Source organism: Morone saxatilis, unplaced genomic scaffold (genome assembly GCF_004916995.1).
Source record: "Morone saxatilis isolate NCDOM2014 unplaced genomic scaffold, NCSU_SB_2.0 Contig6, whole genome shotgun sequence".
In the NCBI taxonomy this organism is placed as follows: domain Eukaryota; kingdom Metazoa; phylum Chordata; class Actinopteri; family Moronidae; genus Morone; species Morone saxatilis.
This window is the reverse complement of record NW_023340206.1, coordinates 11,094,394-11,110,679: the sequence shown is the minus strand read 5'-3', so window position 1 is coordinate 11,110,679 and position 16,286 is coordinate 11,094,394. Positions and strand designations below refer to the sequence as shown.

Genomic DNA, 16,286 nt, shown 5'->3' with positions numbered 1-16,286 from the left:
GGAGACTCCCAGGACATAACTTGGGGCCACTGTTGGGCGACTTAGGCGCGAAGAACAGTAATACTCGGTGTTGCTCTGCCCGGCCGTTAATCTAGGCTATATACGTTCGGAACCTCAATCAAGAGGCAAAAAAGTCCGAACGCCAGGTAGGGCCAACGCTCCGTCAGCTGCATCCGGGAGAAATAAGGAAGCAGCAGCGCAGCGCCGGTGGCGCACTCCGCCCTGGACGGTCAGTCGGACGTCATTTATTGTGTGTGTGTGTGTGTGTGTGTGTGTGTGTAGAGGGGGGGTTCATGAGGAGAAAGTGCCTCCAATCACATGATTCTGCATGTTGGGAGTGGAAGGCGCAGAAATAACGCACATCTCCACTCTAACGCTCCCCAAAGGCCTTGAACATGTGCAGTCTCTCCTGAGGGGACGGAGGTATGGAACTGTTGGAAGGTACAAAAACAAACTGCACAACCTGTAGAAAAATACGTTTTATTCAAGCACTCCACAAAAAGGCAAAAAGAACATCCCTTCCCCTCCCTTCAGCACTTTTATTACACGGGATTAGATCAAACATTTCAAAATAAAAGCTACATGGATTATTATTTTTTATTTTTTTAAAGCGACAGAAATGACTTCAAATACAATTTCAAGTGTCCATTACCAACCTCAGTAATTGCACAAACTGACTCTTGAGTATTATATTTACAAAATACCTTTTATTGTGTGTTTGTGTCCATATGAAGAAGAGGAAGAGGAGGGCCATCAAAGCAAAGCAAGAGGGCATTTTCAAAAAAAGACGCAAAGAAATGTTAGAATAACTCAAGAAAGAAAAAAAAATGTGAAACATCTTTTTGTGTGAGAAAGTTAATACAAAACACGGCACACTGCAAAAAAAAAAAAAATACAAATCCATCTTTGGTCATTTCATCTGTTGTATCTGTCGTATTTTTCCCAAAACAAGTGACAAAAATGTGCCATTTGACTGAGATGCAGACGATTCCTCTGGTCTAAAGATTGATTGATCTGATAAGGTCCGATGAGTGAGTCTGCATAGGAAGCTAGAAGGCACTTAACCTCCCCCGGTACGGGCTGTTGGAATTAGTTTTTATTTAATTTAAAATATTAACTCGTGGAACAAAGTATGTCTTTACCATCAGTGCTGATGTTTTGTTCGATATAAAATGTCCCTTTTCTGTCATCAGCCTTCTTTTAACTTTAAAATCCTGCTGGCAGACAAACAGGAAATGAAAACAATCTCCCTTGGCCAAAGAAACAAAAGGAATCATCCCACCATGGCACAGTTTTCTCACTTCTTTGAGGAAATATAGGAAGTGTTTTTTAGACCACATGTAAGACTAAAACGTTCAAAACGGACACTTCTTGCAGTGTAGATCTGTACAACGGGGCTGCAGGTTGGGAGGGAGGGAGGGAGCAACGAGAACCAAAACTCTTCAGCCCAAAAACCCCCACACGGTTCAGCGCTGTCGATCCCAGCGCCAGATCGAAGCGTCGTCACACACGGCTATCAAAATGCTGCTGTCGCGGCTGAAGCTGGTTTGCCGGATGGCCGACGTGCATTTGGGGAGGGTCAGTGTGGTGCACCTGGAGACCACAGAGGGGAGGAGGAGAGTTTTCACAAAACAAATCATACATGCCAGTTCGTCGAATGCAGCAGGGACTTCATACTGAGCCTCGCACACAAACCCTACAAACATCAGACGTCGCCGAAGCTCATAGGTGCTCAAGTGCTTCTTTTGATTTGTTTAAGTTATGTTAGCCATGAATGAGGATATGTTGGGTTAAATAAAAAGGGGGAAATTGTATTTTTCTTTAAGTTTGGGTAGTATGTCTGATTGTTAAAAAATAAAAATAAAAATACACAATTACAGGCAGAGAATTGTGTAAAATGATCAACATTTGCAGAAAATAATCGGCTCAAAATTCATCCAAAACAACTAATTTTACTCAAACTGCAACTCTGCAGTTGTGTTCATTTACACTACAGTTTATCAGTTGTTCTATACTGTTGTTCTGCATTGAATATAAGATGAAATATACATAAAGTATGTCACTTAGGGAGGGGTTGTCAGTCTACTCAATGACAGGAAACGGGTCGCTCAAGGTAAAAGGTTGGGATCTACTAGTTTAAACGTTGCTGCCCTTTCTAGACGGTTAAACTATTATTAAGATTTTAGGAGTTTCATTGTACGACGCCAGTTAACTTTTGCCTTTTGACATTAACCCACGAGTAGAGCAGGCTGCTGACGTTTGCTCGGGCAATTTATCTTCTGATTATTAACGTTTTAAATGGCAAACCACCATCTGACTGTCTCAACAAAAAATAAACATTATGAGCTTTGCAAGATTGGCATTTCTGAGTTTCTGTTATTTTAGGCAGCCATTTATATACGAGTTGTTTTAAGGTTTACTTTGGCTGAGTTCATGACGTTGACAGCGCACTCGTGTAATGTTTAAACCCGTTTAACAACATAGCAGTCAGTCCTGAAACAGGCACTGCATTATATTCATATTTTGGTGGATTTATTGGACATTCATCAGTGACAGAGGGAGTGTCCTGGCTGTCAACGGGGATTAAAAGTGTGACTCATCTGTTGTTGTAATAAAAGCTTTCTCGTCCCCGGGGCAGCTCACTTACTTTGCTTTGTGAGGGTCTTCCCCTTCGAGGTCCCACACGTAAAGCTTCCCCACCTGGTTTCCTAGAGCCAGCATCTGTAAATCAGCATCCCAGAAGACAAAGTATCAGCGACCTACTCTACCTTTAGTTTGAGTATTATGATTGTAGCTGAATATATTAACTTTACAGGTCAAATCATGTGTTGTACAAGAAGATGCCCATATATGAAGCTACAGATGAACCATGTTCTAAAAATAAATCACTTCACCTTCTGCCAGAAGTCCATGGAGAAGCGCATGTACCAAATGTCACACTGGCTGTATTCGAAGCGTCCCAGAATCGTCACGTTCGACTCATTTGGTTTAACGTGATCGATGTTGTCCTCCATCTTTCCTGGTTTCCAGCAGACTATGGCATTTTCGCAGGACTGCAGACACGAAGAGGAAACAGGAAAGATGAAAAGAGAGCATGTAAAACATTTAAGATCACAGTTTTCCAATTTGAGGGGCCTCAGAACATAGTCAGAGCACTTTCTGCACACTTTATTTAAAGGGTCTGTTCAGTTTTCAAAGTGCGGTTGTACGACGTGCGCATCCATTGGAGAAGCAGACAGATTTTTTATTGGCCTTTACAACAGGAAAACTAAAGCAGTCCGATCCATCCGTGTTCTCTGAAAAGACACCAGACTCGTTTAACCTTGCAGAACACAGCAGCTGATGTAAGTTAAGGATTGAAGCAACTTAAACCAACAACTCCGTGTGCTGCGAGGTAAAATGACCGCATTTGTCAAAGCAGTCTGGTGGCTTTGAAGAGGACACAGATGGAGTTTCTCGTTGGAAATGGCTGTCTGACAGCAAAGTGAAGCGTGACAATAGTCTAAATATAGCGTACGCTTAAACTGATATTGATTTCTTCTACACGGCTACAATACATGGTGTTGCTGCCACAGCAATAACTCACTTAAACTGCGTGCTGGTACTCCGGTCTCCTTTCTCCAAACTGGGGGCTTGCAGACTGCCACACACCATGTATGAGCACTTCACACAACCCCACTTCAATAAATCCAAACTCACTCTTCACACACAAAAACCCATAACCACAGTGAGATTTCAATTACTATGTGCCAAAAAGGGCATTTAATTGATGGACGTGGTCTGTAAAGCCATTTAAGTTTAATCTAAAACACAATAAGGCTCATAAACAGTGAAGGGCTTTGAATACTTCAAAGACACTTCGTATCGATACACTCTTTATCAACTTGCCTTGGAAAGAATTAGATCCCCCAGCCACCGCACACAGTCCACATAGTTTCTATGGATGTCTCGCGTTGAGAAATCCGGGAAGTGAATTTTCTGTGAGACGAAAGGCCTGAAGAAAACACACAATGAATAAAAACAGAAGATAAAGCAGTTAAAAAACTGAAGATTAGAGGTAAAAGCTGTGAAAAGAGTGTTTCCCCCACCTGTTGGTCTTTGAGGGATTGTACTCGTAAGATCCACGAATGGCTTTCTGCATTCTCTCTGAATTGATTCGCCAAAGTTTTAGGGAGTGGTCCATCCCACATGACATAATCTTTTCACCCAGAAGATCAAAATCCTGCAGCGGGATTACAATACATATATATATTTATCATGGAAATCCAGGTTGTGAGTGTTGTTATTCCCAGAGGGCAGATTTAACCATACTTACAGCACTCAGGACTTCATCTCGATGACCTTCCACACCACCAAATATTGCCACTAATGTGTCCGTCTGTATGTTCCATAGACGAAGGGCATGATCTGAGGACACAAGTAGAGTCACTTATGAATAAAACCAGGTCCTTTCATACATGCAAGCATCAGATAAATCACTTTAATTATAATGACTATTGAGTAAAAGCTCTTAAAACCCACTTTACACTACCTGCTCAGCAGCAAACAGCAGACAGACACAGTTGCTGGTGAACAGTGGAGCATTTAGCAGCTAAAGAGCCAGATATTTCCCCCAGGGGTTGGAAGAGACCAAATACAGAGCTAAAAGAGAGTGAATAATGACCTTATAGTCACCAGGTGGACAGAAACACGACTCCAAATAAATGCTAATGCTGCCCTGTAACTGCTGGATGTGGAAATAAGCTGCTTTTTTTTGCTAACATGTTCAACAGATCTTGTTACTGAAGGTTTAACAGCTTCTTCAAACAGCAGGCAAATAACTCTCAAATCATTTATCTCCTGTAAACAAGCAAACAATCAGCAGATTTTTGCCTCCATTACAGGATTAAAATCAGGTTGGACAGTGTGTATTTTACTCCATGTATCAGCTGTTGGTAGAGCTAAATTAAATGAGTGACACCTCCTTTACACTGAACCAACTGTAGCGAGGCGAGCAGAGGTGGATGTTCTGGGCACCGACACGGTGAGAATGTGTGAATTGAACAACTTTAAAGCAGGCTGTAACTGGAAAAACATTCACCTTTGCTGCCCTTATCAAGCAGGACATGCTGCTACCTGGGCCATGAGGGACTCGGATTAAGGAACCACCTGACAGTCACATGGTCATATAACTGAGGAGTGACCTACTTTTTATTTTGCTTTATAGACGTGCCATAAAGGTAGCAACAAATCAGGAATGAGCTCTATAAAGCCATCAAGGTTTATGTTATTACATCCAAGAATGGGCCTTTTCACATGTCACTGCTGTTGTATTCACCCTACAAATGAATATGTGAAATGCTGTCCTCTTATTGGCTGTCCTGTGTCACAGTTTAATTGTATACGAAGCATTTTAAGGTTACTGCAGGTCTTTTACCTTTGCTGACAGACAGGAGGAGATTTGGATCCCTCGGATGAAACTTGAGCTCATTGATGGCGTTTCCATGACCTACATAATGCTGCATTTGACACACACAAAACAAATGATAATTGTAGACAGGATCTTGATTCATTCACACTCATAAAACTTGATTTCCCCTCCCAGGTCAACAGTATATGCCACATAGAAGTGGTACACATCGTCGGCCGTTGAGTGGAAGAGGTTAATGTACGGGGAATGACTTTTGGTGAATGGTTTATGATTCTAAATGCAGTTTTATATCAAATCCTAACTGGGGCTACCTGTACCTGAAAATGTACAGGTAGATGTATATTATGTGTGTTCAGCAAGAGGGCAGCGTGTGTGCTGGGTTCCTCCAAGAAGAAAGGAGGGCTGTGTGCCAAGAGATGGCAGAGCGACTCTACCTTGATACACTGCATTGTGATGTGGTTGATCACCCGAATGATGCCGCGGGAACCGGCTACAGCCAACAGTGGATGACTTGTGTTGGTGTCGTACGTCCAGGCACACGTATAGAAGTTCTCATCTGCCTTTGCAACACATTCAGTCAAGGAAATTCAAACAAAAAAAGACACTCAGTGAGCTTCAAACTGACCTCGCCTAAGAGAAGGTCGAGTCATTATTTTTCTGCAACTTGGAAAGTTTAACAAGGTAATTGTAAGACATTTTAAGACCACTGTGAATGCAATTTAAGACCAATGATACATCCACATACTGGCAAAAAACAACCTAAAAAGTTGCAATATCCAAATGGCAGAAGGAGCTTTTTTTTTATACTGGACCAACTCTGAGTTTGGGGCTTTGCTTTAAGGCTGGTATGGTAAAGCGGTTGATATTAATGCACTCCTATCTAAACTGTGGCAGAATCTCACTTTAAATGAGCGATTTTAAAGCAAGGCAGGGTGATAAAAGAACACTTAAACTGGAAACTTACTTTTAAAGTCCCATTTTTCCCCACAGTCAGCAAGACACTACATGGTTTTTATCTTCCTCAAATGATCTCCAGAACACAAGGTGTAAACAGCATTTCTATGGAAACATTTCAAGTATGGCCTTATCTTAATACAGTCTTTGTTTGGTTTACCTCAGGTCACAACGAATTAAATGCGTCTGTGCTGGTTCTGTCATCTACGCTTAAAACAAAAGCAGCTTGTCTTACTTTGTGGACATGAAACTGTATCTTGGTGAGAGAATGACAACGAGGAAGGAGACAGTTTTAAAAGCATCTCGAATGAGTGAAAGGATACATCTGCGTCGACATAAGACTGCAGGAGTCTTATTTCTCCCTGAGAGTGACATTCATACAGAGTGACCTGGTGGAGAAAAGACAGCACGAAAGTTACGTATAGAACAACATCCAGTGGAAAACAAAAAGGTTACACACGCGTAGCTGCACAACATGCTGAATCAAGAAATACCACACGACTCCCGCGTCCGTCAGCTGCCTCATCATCACCTACCCTGTTACTCCCGACTGTGGCAAACACCAGCGGGTCTCCCTCCTTGCTGTGCCAGTTAAACTGGACTCCAAACAGCGGCTGCCCGTGGTCCTCCTGCAGAAACCGTCACGTCATTATGAATTCAGAGGAAGTGAAATGAACACGACTGCACTCCTGTAAAGATCTAAACAACGTTAGGACGGATTTGATCGTCACTCTCGTTCCTTAAAGTCACGATTTCATCTGTTTATTAAGCGGCGTCGACGTTGTTCGAGGCGGCGCCTGTACTCACCCTCAGACTGTTGACACATTTAAAAGAATATCTGCACTTCTTGGACTTCCACTTGCCCTTGCCCCAGCTCTTTCTCCCCGGGGCGTTGGCTGTGTTGGTGGGTGTGTCTGGGCGCTCTGCGTTGGTCCCGCTCTCAACACTGACAGCATCGTCCTACAAATGCACAAATAGATAAAAGATACAGGTGTCTTCGCTGGTTACTGTCACAGGAGGAGAAGCGCACATAATCAATGATCTGATCTGTACTTTACAAGCTGAACAATAACTTGTTGCCAGTATCTGGAGCTGTCTAATCTGCATATGTGGAAGCACCATGCTGCAGGTAACTCTGCTCCCATCAGCATCCTGTCACTATACTGAGCTGCAGCTGCTCTACAAACCTTGAAGCACTTTATTCTTGCACAAATCATTTAACATACAGCTTTTATACACTTATATATGCTCAAAAAAAAGGTAAATAGTTTAAATAAGCGACCATAATGGCTCTGCTTTAGTTGCTATTTCCCTTCTATGTTGCTAATACCAATAAACAATCATCCCTCCAACCTTAATGCAGCTACTTTAACACAAATGCACATTTTAATGAGTTATCTCCCTGATTAACTTCTACTAGCCGCTGGTGCTACAGCTAACCTAAAGGTTACACGTGAATGCCTGCAGTCTGAGCACGAAAGACGAGACATCAGGTGTTTGCAAGACACAGACCCGACCAGGGATCGTAGGACCACCCACCGCGGACACAATAAAGTCATAATATCATCTTATATCGATGACAACCAGCTGTTTGAACCTCGCCGGTAACAGCGGGACAAAAAGCTGCTGGCTAACACCGCTTTAGCTGGCCGGCTACTTTAGCACGATGCTAACCCGCTAAAAGGCAATTTATGGCTCATTTCGTCGATTAAACAACTCGGTTTGACCGCTTACATTCTCGTCTCCTGATAAATCGGGGTTGCTGTTCTCGTCACTGCTTAGTTTTTGTTTTTTCGCCGGTATTTCTTTTCCCGCTTGAGAGGGGGGATCGGACGTGTTCTTATTTTCCCTCATTTTGGCTCAAACTCCGCCTCTTCCGCCGCAAGTGCTGCTGGGTATCGTAGTTCGAATCGGTCTCAAGTTGTAGTTCTTTTTTTTTTTTTTTAGTTCCGTTTCATTTAAATTTAGAAGAAAAACAAAAAGTCACGGATGTTTTTTTTTATGTTAGGTATAATTTTTTATCAGCATTTTACATTGTTTTAACATTTTTTACAATGAAAATATTTTAGAAGCTGCAGCTATATTAATAATAATCAATAATCATTAAGTTCAGTGCCATTAAATGCACTAAATGTCTCACCCAATCTCTCTAATATCAAGACTACAACCAGTATCTCTTGTGAGGGAGTTGAGGTGGTCCAGATACTAATGGATGCTGCTTTTGGATACCTCCTTTTTTGTAGTTTTTTCAATGCTGGAAGGACTACATCTTCCAGTTGGCCTAAGAGCATATCCCCCTGGAGTTAGACATTGCACAGTGACAGGAGCCACCCTTGAAGATGGTTGGAAGCATCTTGCATATGCTACAAAGCTAACATCTATTCATTTCTTTAGAGGTTTTGCAGAAACATGTTTTCATTTGACTGAAGGAGAGTCAGGGAGTTATCAAACTGTACGAGCCCACACAGTCCTAAAAGTCTAATCAGTCAGAATAAGTGGGATCACCTGTGTGTGTGTGCTTCAACCAAACTGAACGCAGGCAAAATAAAACACAAAAACATGCACATTTACATATAATCATTTAATAAAAAACTGTTTACAATCATAATGTTTTTTGAAATACACAAAAATCTGTTCACAGTCCAACATTATTATTGTTGTTGGAAGGAGGTGGATTGGCTTCAGGCCTACAGGATCATGTCTGCACCCTCCAAAGAGGCCACACTCATCTCCTCAGACAGTTCATCATCCTCCCCATCCTCCTTCCTTCCTCCTCCTCCTCCTCCTTTTCCTCGTCCTCCTCAGCTGCTCTCTTTATGCCCCTCTGTTTCGACAGAGCCACCGCGTAGCGAATGTTATACATGTTAAAGTCACACCTGTGCAAAGAAAACAGATTAAGGTTTCAGGGTTCACTGAGGCCACTTCTACAATAGTAGAGGTTGATGTTGACTTACAGTTTGGACAGATTGTCAAAGTGTCTCTGGATGCTCTTCTGCAGCGCCTGGAGCGTGGGCAGTATGGCCCCTGACCTGCACAGAGAGAGAATCAGATTCAGTCACTCACAGTTACATCCAGACAGTAATGTGCACTTAATGAAACAGTCATAAGGGACTGGGAGCAGACCTGTTCTTGAGTTTCTGACCGTGCAGCATGAGCAGGCTCTGGGCCCAGGTCATGTAGAACTGCAGGTGACCCGACTTCTCCAAACACGCCGCCACGAAGCCCAGCAGCTTCTCAACGTAAATGTCAGGAAGAGAGCCGCAAACCACCGGGACTGGAACAACAAACACAGGAAGTTAAATCATAGCCACTCGTTTTTAAATCCACTGCGTTGTGAGAAGGACGGTTCACTCACTCTGCTCATGCGGCACCTTTTCCAGCACTTCCTGCTTCAGGGCTTTTTCGTTGAGCCTGAACGCCAGGACGATGGCCGATGCCCACTCCTGAAGCCGCAGCTGCTTATGTATGCTGGCCGGCGTCACGTCCAGGTCGAGGTCGTACGGGTCAAAGACCAGAGATCCATCGAGGGAGTAGACCAGCAGGCCTTCGGTGGTGGTGGCAGACCAGCTACGACCTGAGAAAAGATGGAACTACTTTATGAAACCGGTTTCGCCCTCGCAGTCGTCGTCTTAAACTTTATCTTAACTGTATGCGATTAAAGTATGTGTTTTAAAACTTTTAAAAAGTTCTTATTATTTCTAAGCAACCACTTTTGATCTCCTTTGTCAGATTTGACTGCTACTCACAAAACTTGATATTGCCAACTTCTGGCAGAGGAAAAACACTTGTAATTCTGTCACCTACCAGTAGGGGAGAACCGCAGCGAGCTCACTCTGATCTCTGGCTTGAAGTGGCGAGAACTCATATCACCTGTAAAGATATACAGAACGTAAAAAATACATAAAGAATAAACTGCAGTGAGAACAAATTCTATCAATTTATGAACAAAAATATTGAATCCAAATCGACCTAAAGCACTTCTTGCATATAAAATCACTGAAATGACCTTGTTTTAATCACTGCAAATTCCTAAACCTCTATTGGCAGAATTAAGACATTCTTATAATTCATAATATCTGTGTTGAAGCGAGCGTCATACCTTTCCTGACTCCAGGGAGGCTGATGTTGACGCTGTCTCCGTCTCCAGCTCCCTCGTCCACCAGAGCCAGGCTGCCGAACTCCGTCATCTTCCGTCGGTCCAGGAACTCCTGAAGGGAACGTAGGACCACAATCAGATAACGGGGCTCACACGCTAACTTACACACCGATTTTCAAGACTGAAGGTCTGTTTTTTTTTTTTAAATGAACCCACTGTTTTCCCTTTAAAGCTCAATACTACATTTAACGCTGTATCTGCAGTTGAGAGCAGTTACAGGTCCTGACTGAGCTATAGGTAAGGCCGTGTACCTCCATGGCATCAAAGGACAGGTTGCAGGAGATCTCAAACTTCTTCATGAGCATCTGCTCCTTGACGTTGTAGATGCAGACAAACTTGGACTGGCCTCCCGCCAAAATCGACTCCCCGTCCGCAGAATAACACAGCGACGTGAAGGACCTGAAGCGTGAAGCACAACCTCAATCAGTGCACGCAGTAAGTCATCAAATCAAACTTTTCTTCTGTGGTTTGGACTGCAGGAAATGTCTGTTCAGTTCTCTCACTCACTTTCCCTTTGCAGACTGTTTGGCTGTGATTTTATCTGTCTCTTTGCGGCCCATCTCCAGGTCATGGCGTCCAGCCACGGAGCCGGTTTGTGTGGCCGTGTGCGGGTTCCAGAAAGAGATCTCACCGTTGAGGGTGGCCACAGCCAATTCCTGACCATCAGGGCGGTAAGTCACTGACAAACCTGAAGGGGGAAAAAAACATTTTAATGTGTGATTTTGCAGTTGCTTTTCTGTAGTCCCTTCCTGAAATCCCCCAAATAATCCTCCATGGCTTAAAAAACTTGCACAGGAATAATGATACAAAGTCCACCTGAAACAGATTTTGCACATTCTTGTAACCAGAAACTATGGAACCAGGGGAACTAAAGACCCTTTTTTGCATTCCTGTTTGCACTGTGAAGATAAGGCAAATAGACCTAATGTCAGTAAGAGAGACTTCTTTGTGTTGTGAGTGAATTAGTGAGGGTCTGCCCTACAAACTGTGGCCCTAACGAAAGTATTACCGCTGGAGTAGGGATTTTCTTAGCACCTGGAACTATCATACGGCAATCAAATTTAGTCCTTCCTCCCCTGGGAAAGTTCCTACACTGGAAACGCCCTATTTGTGTGTGCCCCCTAGTGGCAGTATGGAAAATGACAACTCCCAACACACAAATGACCAGGCTGCATCACTGCTGTTTTACTCAAGAAACCATATTTACCATCAGAGTTGAGGGCAAGTGTTTCTTTGACCTGCCAGCTGTCCAACATGTCCCACAGCCGGATGGTGCGATCCCATGAGGCGCTGGCCAGGATGGACTGGACCGGACTGAAACACAGGCAGCTGACGGGACCCTCGTGGCCTCCAAGGACCTATTCAGTCACAGGGCAGGAGGCATAAAGGAGTACGTAAGTGCATGTTTAAACATATCCCACTTCTTTATTGCATGTCACAAGAAAACCTCAAAATAGATAATTGAGAGAAGACGTGTCATTATGTGCCTACCTCCAGCAGTCTGCCTGTCTGCATGGACCACAGAAAGATCTCAAAGGAATCCTGAGCTCCCGCGCTCACCAGCTCTCCACTGACATCTACTGCGAGAGAGGAGAACTGCGCAGGCCGAGGCGATGTGAATGTCCTGAAGTTTCTGTACCTGTAATACAGAAAACGGACACGCAGTCATGTACAGCGGAGCTAACGTGCAATGTATTCAAACAGTACACACCCATTTCTGTTCTGTGTTTTTGCTCAGTTGTTATCTCATCGCTATACGTCACCTGTGCAGGTCGAACGCTCTGACCGTCCCGTCCAGAGAAGCGCTGACGATGACGAAGCCGCTGGAGGTGAAGGTGACGTTGGTGACGCTGCTGGTGTGCTCTGTGAAGGTGACGAAGCAAAGGCCGCTGTTGGTGTTCCACACTTTGACCTGTGGAAATGAAACCACAGTCTGATCTCAGACACAACCACCAGGATTCGCACGTGTACGAGTCCTTCGCTAGTTACTGTTTTTTTAATTATTTCTCTGTAGAACAAACATTTTTCAGCCCCTGAAATGATTACATTTCTTCTTCCTGGATATGACTGGTGAAATACATAGCGGTGTGAAGCGTGGAGCACTCACTTTGCCGTCGTCGCCCCCTGTTGCGATGTGCTGTCCGTCGGGTGAGTAAGCCAGCGAGGCCATGTTGTTGAAGTGTCCCTGCTGCTTGAAGACATACGACTCGCTCTGCCATTCCCACACCAGCAGCTGACCCATCCCTGAAACAACAATCCTTACATAAAAAACCCCCACAAAAACAGGTACACTCTGTGCTACTTATTAGAGAATATAAAACAAACACATCTTCTTACCTGAGCACCCAAAGGCGAACCAGTCTACAAAGCTGTTTATAGCCACTGAGGTGATTCTCTGGTCTGAAATACTGGAAGTAGACACATTTAAAGCCATCATTCAAATGGGAAAACAGTGCTTTTTAAAATCTACCCTGCCATAAACAAAAAGTTAACTTTTCTCTCACCTTAAGGAGTGTATAAGGTTAAACTCTGGAAGTTCGTGCAGGTGGAAGATTCCAGAGGCGAAACCTGTGACCAGGATGTGAGTCGGCTTGTGGTAGGCGGCGGTTATCAAGTTGTTAAAATCCCCCTCTTTGTTAAAGAAGTGTCTACAAGAGCAGAGAAAAAGGTGAATAAAGAAAGTAAGGCTGCAGAATCAGTTGCTTTTTGCCTTTATTTAACTTGCTGAGGAGCATCTGAAGAAGCAGCTAATATCTTTAGTATCAACTCAAAATTTGGCACTTTGGAGTACGGACACATTCTGAGTCCCCATCTGGTATTTATCTTCACTCTGCACCTTGTTGGGGAGGAAGTTTATGCAGTTTCTGAAGCTTTAATTGAAAAGAAAAATGACTCCAAGACATGTTGTTTTTCATTACAAATGCTGATGCTGCCATTACAGTTTTAGAGCAGCCAAGGGACAAATAAACCTATGCTTGTGTGAAGCCAAGAGCTTAATGGAGGGCTGGATAATTGCCACTCAAAGTGTCAAACACTACAGTGAATTCTTGGAAGGACTTCTGGTTGTGAAGAACTACTGTGACTGAGAGACTGGAATGAAAACATTTACTATTAAATTCAACTGCTACTAAAATAAAATATGTAATAATGGATTATGCCACCATAATAATGAATGAAGGACAGCACAGTAAGTCTTACTTGCTCCTCTGCTTGTATCGAACGTTTTTGGTCTTCTCTTTTGGAGATTCAGCTTTCCCTCTGATGACATCTCCCTCCTCTCCCTCCATCCTCTCCTCCTCACCCTCCTCCTCTTCGTCCCCTTGCATAGGGGTCTTGGGCTTGTCCCGGTTCTTCTTCAGGACGAGGCCGTCCAGCTCGGTGTCGCTCTCCCAGACACACAGCGTCCCGTCCTGGCTCACCGTATACAACTACAAAAACACAGAATATGGATGTTCCCATACTCATCCTTTGAGCCCAAATCACAAACGTAGCGGAAGGCAAAAAATAAACTCACATCCAGGCTGTCTTTCTCAAAGAAACAACCCACGATGGTATCCTTGTGTCCACCCAGGGAGTAGTAGATAAGGTTGGCCCAGCGCTCTGCACCAAACACCCACGTTGACATGTCTTTGCTGCCCACCACAAAACACCTGAAGGAGACAAAATAACACCAGTCCAACTAGTTCACAAAACAGTAACACGTTGTTCGGTATCAGACGTCAGCCGATTTAAGTGTAAATGCTAAAACTTCACAATAAAGAGTCTTAAATGTGCCACTTGTTTTTTACCTTTACCGAGATGTACTGACATATTAAATCGAACAATTTTTGAATGAAGTTTGGTGTGGCGTTCTCTCCCATACAGTAGTTTTTACTCACTTGGAGTCGTCCGTCCAGTCGATGCAGGTGGTTTCATCGTAGGGACCGTAGTAGCTCTTGTCCAACACGAAAGCGTTAAACTCCCGCTGCTTTCCAGGCGCGTGGTACATCAGAGCGACGTTCTCCTTCGTAACGACAAACTTCCTGAGGGGGAAAAACACATCAAAGCCACAAAGACAAAGAATTAGAAGTTAATCAGGAACTTTATAGTCCGTAATGTTTATTATTGATAATTTTTCAAGCAGAAATAGCAGATATTTGCTGGTTCCGGCTCCTCAAATGTGAAAATTTGCTGCTTTTCTTTGTCAAATATGACAGTAACTATAATATGTTTGGGTTTTAGAGTGATTACCTGCCGTCAGGTGAGAAGCGGATGCTGCTGACAGGCTTGTGAAAGTGGAAATGATGAAGGACGGCTCGGGTGATGAGACTGACCAACAGCGCTGCGCCATCTGTGTGACACAAACACAAGACACAATTTTGTTATTTTATGCTTGATTAACAGGTAAAGTTTTATTCAAATCAGGGGAACCGCTTACCTTCATCCACCACGATTGCTAAATGTCCATCAGGAGAGAGACCCACACATGTTATGTTTTTTGTTGTGGAGATGGGTAATGTCTCAGATGTGTTGCTATGAGACAAAGAAGAAAGAAAATTAACTCTTTTTTTTACTGCATTTCAGCTCAGCTCTAACACTTTCATGTATTTAACCATGACTTACTTTTTCAGGTCAAAGACAGAGACTCTGTTTCCAACCGGACTGATCACAGCGTTGCCATCTTTAGAGAAATTCAAATTCCCCTGACGATAGACTGCTCCGAGCAGATTGGAAAACTGCAATAAAGACACAGTTGTTTTTCTTTTTATATCACTTTTAAGACACAGAACCTGCTCCCGAACTCCATTCAAAACTTCATGTGAATTTGTGTTGTTTTAGTAGAGGATAGTTGGAGCAGAGCCCATTTAAAAACCATAAAATCATACAATAAAATGCTTGTTTGGTATCAAAGACGACAGCCGAATTTAAGCGTGAATACTAACACTTCACATTAAAACGTCTTGAATGTGCTACACGACCTTGTACCTTTAATATGTTAGAAAATACTGAATAAATCAAATTTTGAATGAAGTTTGGTGCCATACATTAGCTGCAGCTCGTCGTTGCCGAGCAGCGCGACAGTTCCAAGTTAGCAGGCAGTGGCGCACTTACCCTGTAGGCGAACTTCATTTTAGTGAATATCCCTTAACCCTGACGCATTTATCTACTTATTTGTTCCTTTATACAAGTCAGTGGAAGTGTAAATATACAAAGCTGACATTACACATGCTTCTTCCTCCACCGCTAACCCACACGTGTTTGCATTTTGTTGACACTTGACATTTCCGGCTTGAGTTGAGGTAAAGTCGCCCTCTAGAGGCGGGGAGTCCAAAATGGCACATCAGCTTTTATTTGAGACTAAATCCAGTCAAATTAGAAGAAAAAACTAAATATAATCAATAATATCTATTAGAAAAGCGAGTAAAATGCAATGAATAAAGTTCAAATGAGGGTGCTTTATGGTTTATTTTGGCTCCTTGTGTTGTCACAAATATCAAATACAAACACACAAATACACATTTCTTGTAGTATCTTTATATTGTAAGGCTAGATCTAAAAAACAACAACTAAATTTAACAGAGGATGTTCACACAAAAAGGGGAGCAGTTTGGGTTAAACCTGCTTGAATCAAAATATGTTTTTCAGTATCTCTAACAAGTATTAACCTTCAATTAGCGTAAGCAGTTAAGAGTCCCATAAGACAGCAATCCAAATGTATTTTATTGTATTAAAAAGTGGGACTACGTAACTTCTGAAAGCATAAATAACTTATTTCTTTTACAAGTT

The 16,286-nt window shown here is 42.9% G+C and overlaps 2 protein-coding genes across 2 annotated transcripts; both read right to left on the bottom strand.

The window, feature by feature from the left end:
- Window positions 1-466: 466 nt before the first annotated feature.
- On the bottom strand, window positions 467-8,250 carry eed (embryonic ectoderm development). The gene is made up of 12 exons (XM_035677992.1): window positions 8,099-8,250; window positions 7,172-7,324; window positions 6,901-6,993; window positions 6,688-6,753; window positions 5,845-5,970; window positions 5,417-5,498; window positions 4,316-4,407; window positions 4,089-4,222; window positions 3,889-3,994; window positions 2,895-3,053; window positions 2,648-2,721; window positions 467-1,593 (listed from the first exon to the last, which is right to left on the bottom strand). The coding sequence occupies exons 1-12, from the start codon at window positions 8,216-8,218 to the stop codon at window positions 1,467-1,469; spliced, it is 1,332 nt and encodes a 443-aa protein (XP_035533885.1). The 5' UTR covers window positions 8,219-8,250; the 3' UTR covers window positions 467-1,466.
- A 676-nt stretch (window positions 8,251-8,926) lies between these two features.
- On the bottom strand, window positions 8,927-15,768 carry pwp2h (PWP2 small subunit processome component). Its single transcript, XM_035678007.1, has 21 exons — window positions 15,612-15,768; window positions 15,123-15,235; window positions 14,938-15,032; window positions 14,751-14,850; window positions 14,399-14,542; window positions 14,035-14,170; window positions 13,719-13,948; window positions 13,025-13,168; window positions 12,858-12,928; window positions 12,628-12,764; window positions 12,284-12,432; window positions 12,012-12,159; window positions 11,728-11,878; window positions 11,028-11,208; window positions 10,772-10,919; window positions 10,464-10,572; window positions 10,169-10,234; window positions 9,720-9,938; window positions 9,488-9,638; window positions 9,319-9,393; window positions 8,927-9,240 (listed from the first exon to the last, which is right to left on the bottom strand). The coding sequence occupies exons 1-21, from the start codon at window positions 15,627-15,629 to the stop codon at window positions 9,090-9,092; spliced, it is 2,736 nt and encodes a 911-aa protein (XP_035533900.1). The 5' UTR covers window positions 15,630-15,768; the 3' UTR covers window positions 8,927-9,089.
- Window positions 15,769-16,286: the final 518 nt, after the last annotated feature.

Bases quoted from the DNA above. Each gene is read 5' to 3' on its own strand.
- eed (XM_035677992.1), bottom strand. From the start codon at position 8,218: ATGAGGGAAAATAAGAACACGTCCGATCCCCCCTCTCAAGCGGGAAAA. The intron at 6,994-7,171 runs GTGAGTACAGGC...CGGTTTCTGCAG, and splicing joins AATGTGTCAACAGTCTGAGG to GAGGACCACGGGCAGCCGCT. The intron at 5,499-5,844 runs GTAGAGTCGCTC...TGTCAAATGCAG, and splicing joins TCACAATGCAGTGTATCAAG to CATTATGTAGGTCATGGAAA.
- pwp2h (XM_035678007.1), bottom strand. The intron at 10,573-10,771 runs GTACACGGCCTT...CGTTCCCTTCAG, and splicing joins TGTCCTTTGATGCCATGGAG to GAGTTCCTGGACCGACGGAA. The intron at 9,241-9,318 runs GTAAGTCAACAT...TTCTTTGCACAG, and splicing joins TTTGACAATCTGTCCAAACT to GTGTGACTTTAACATGTATA.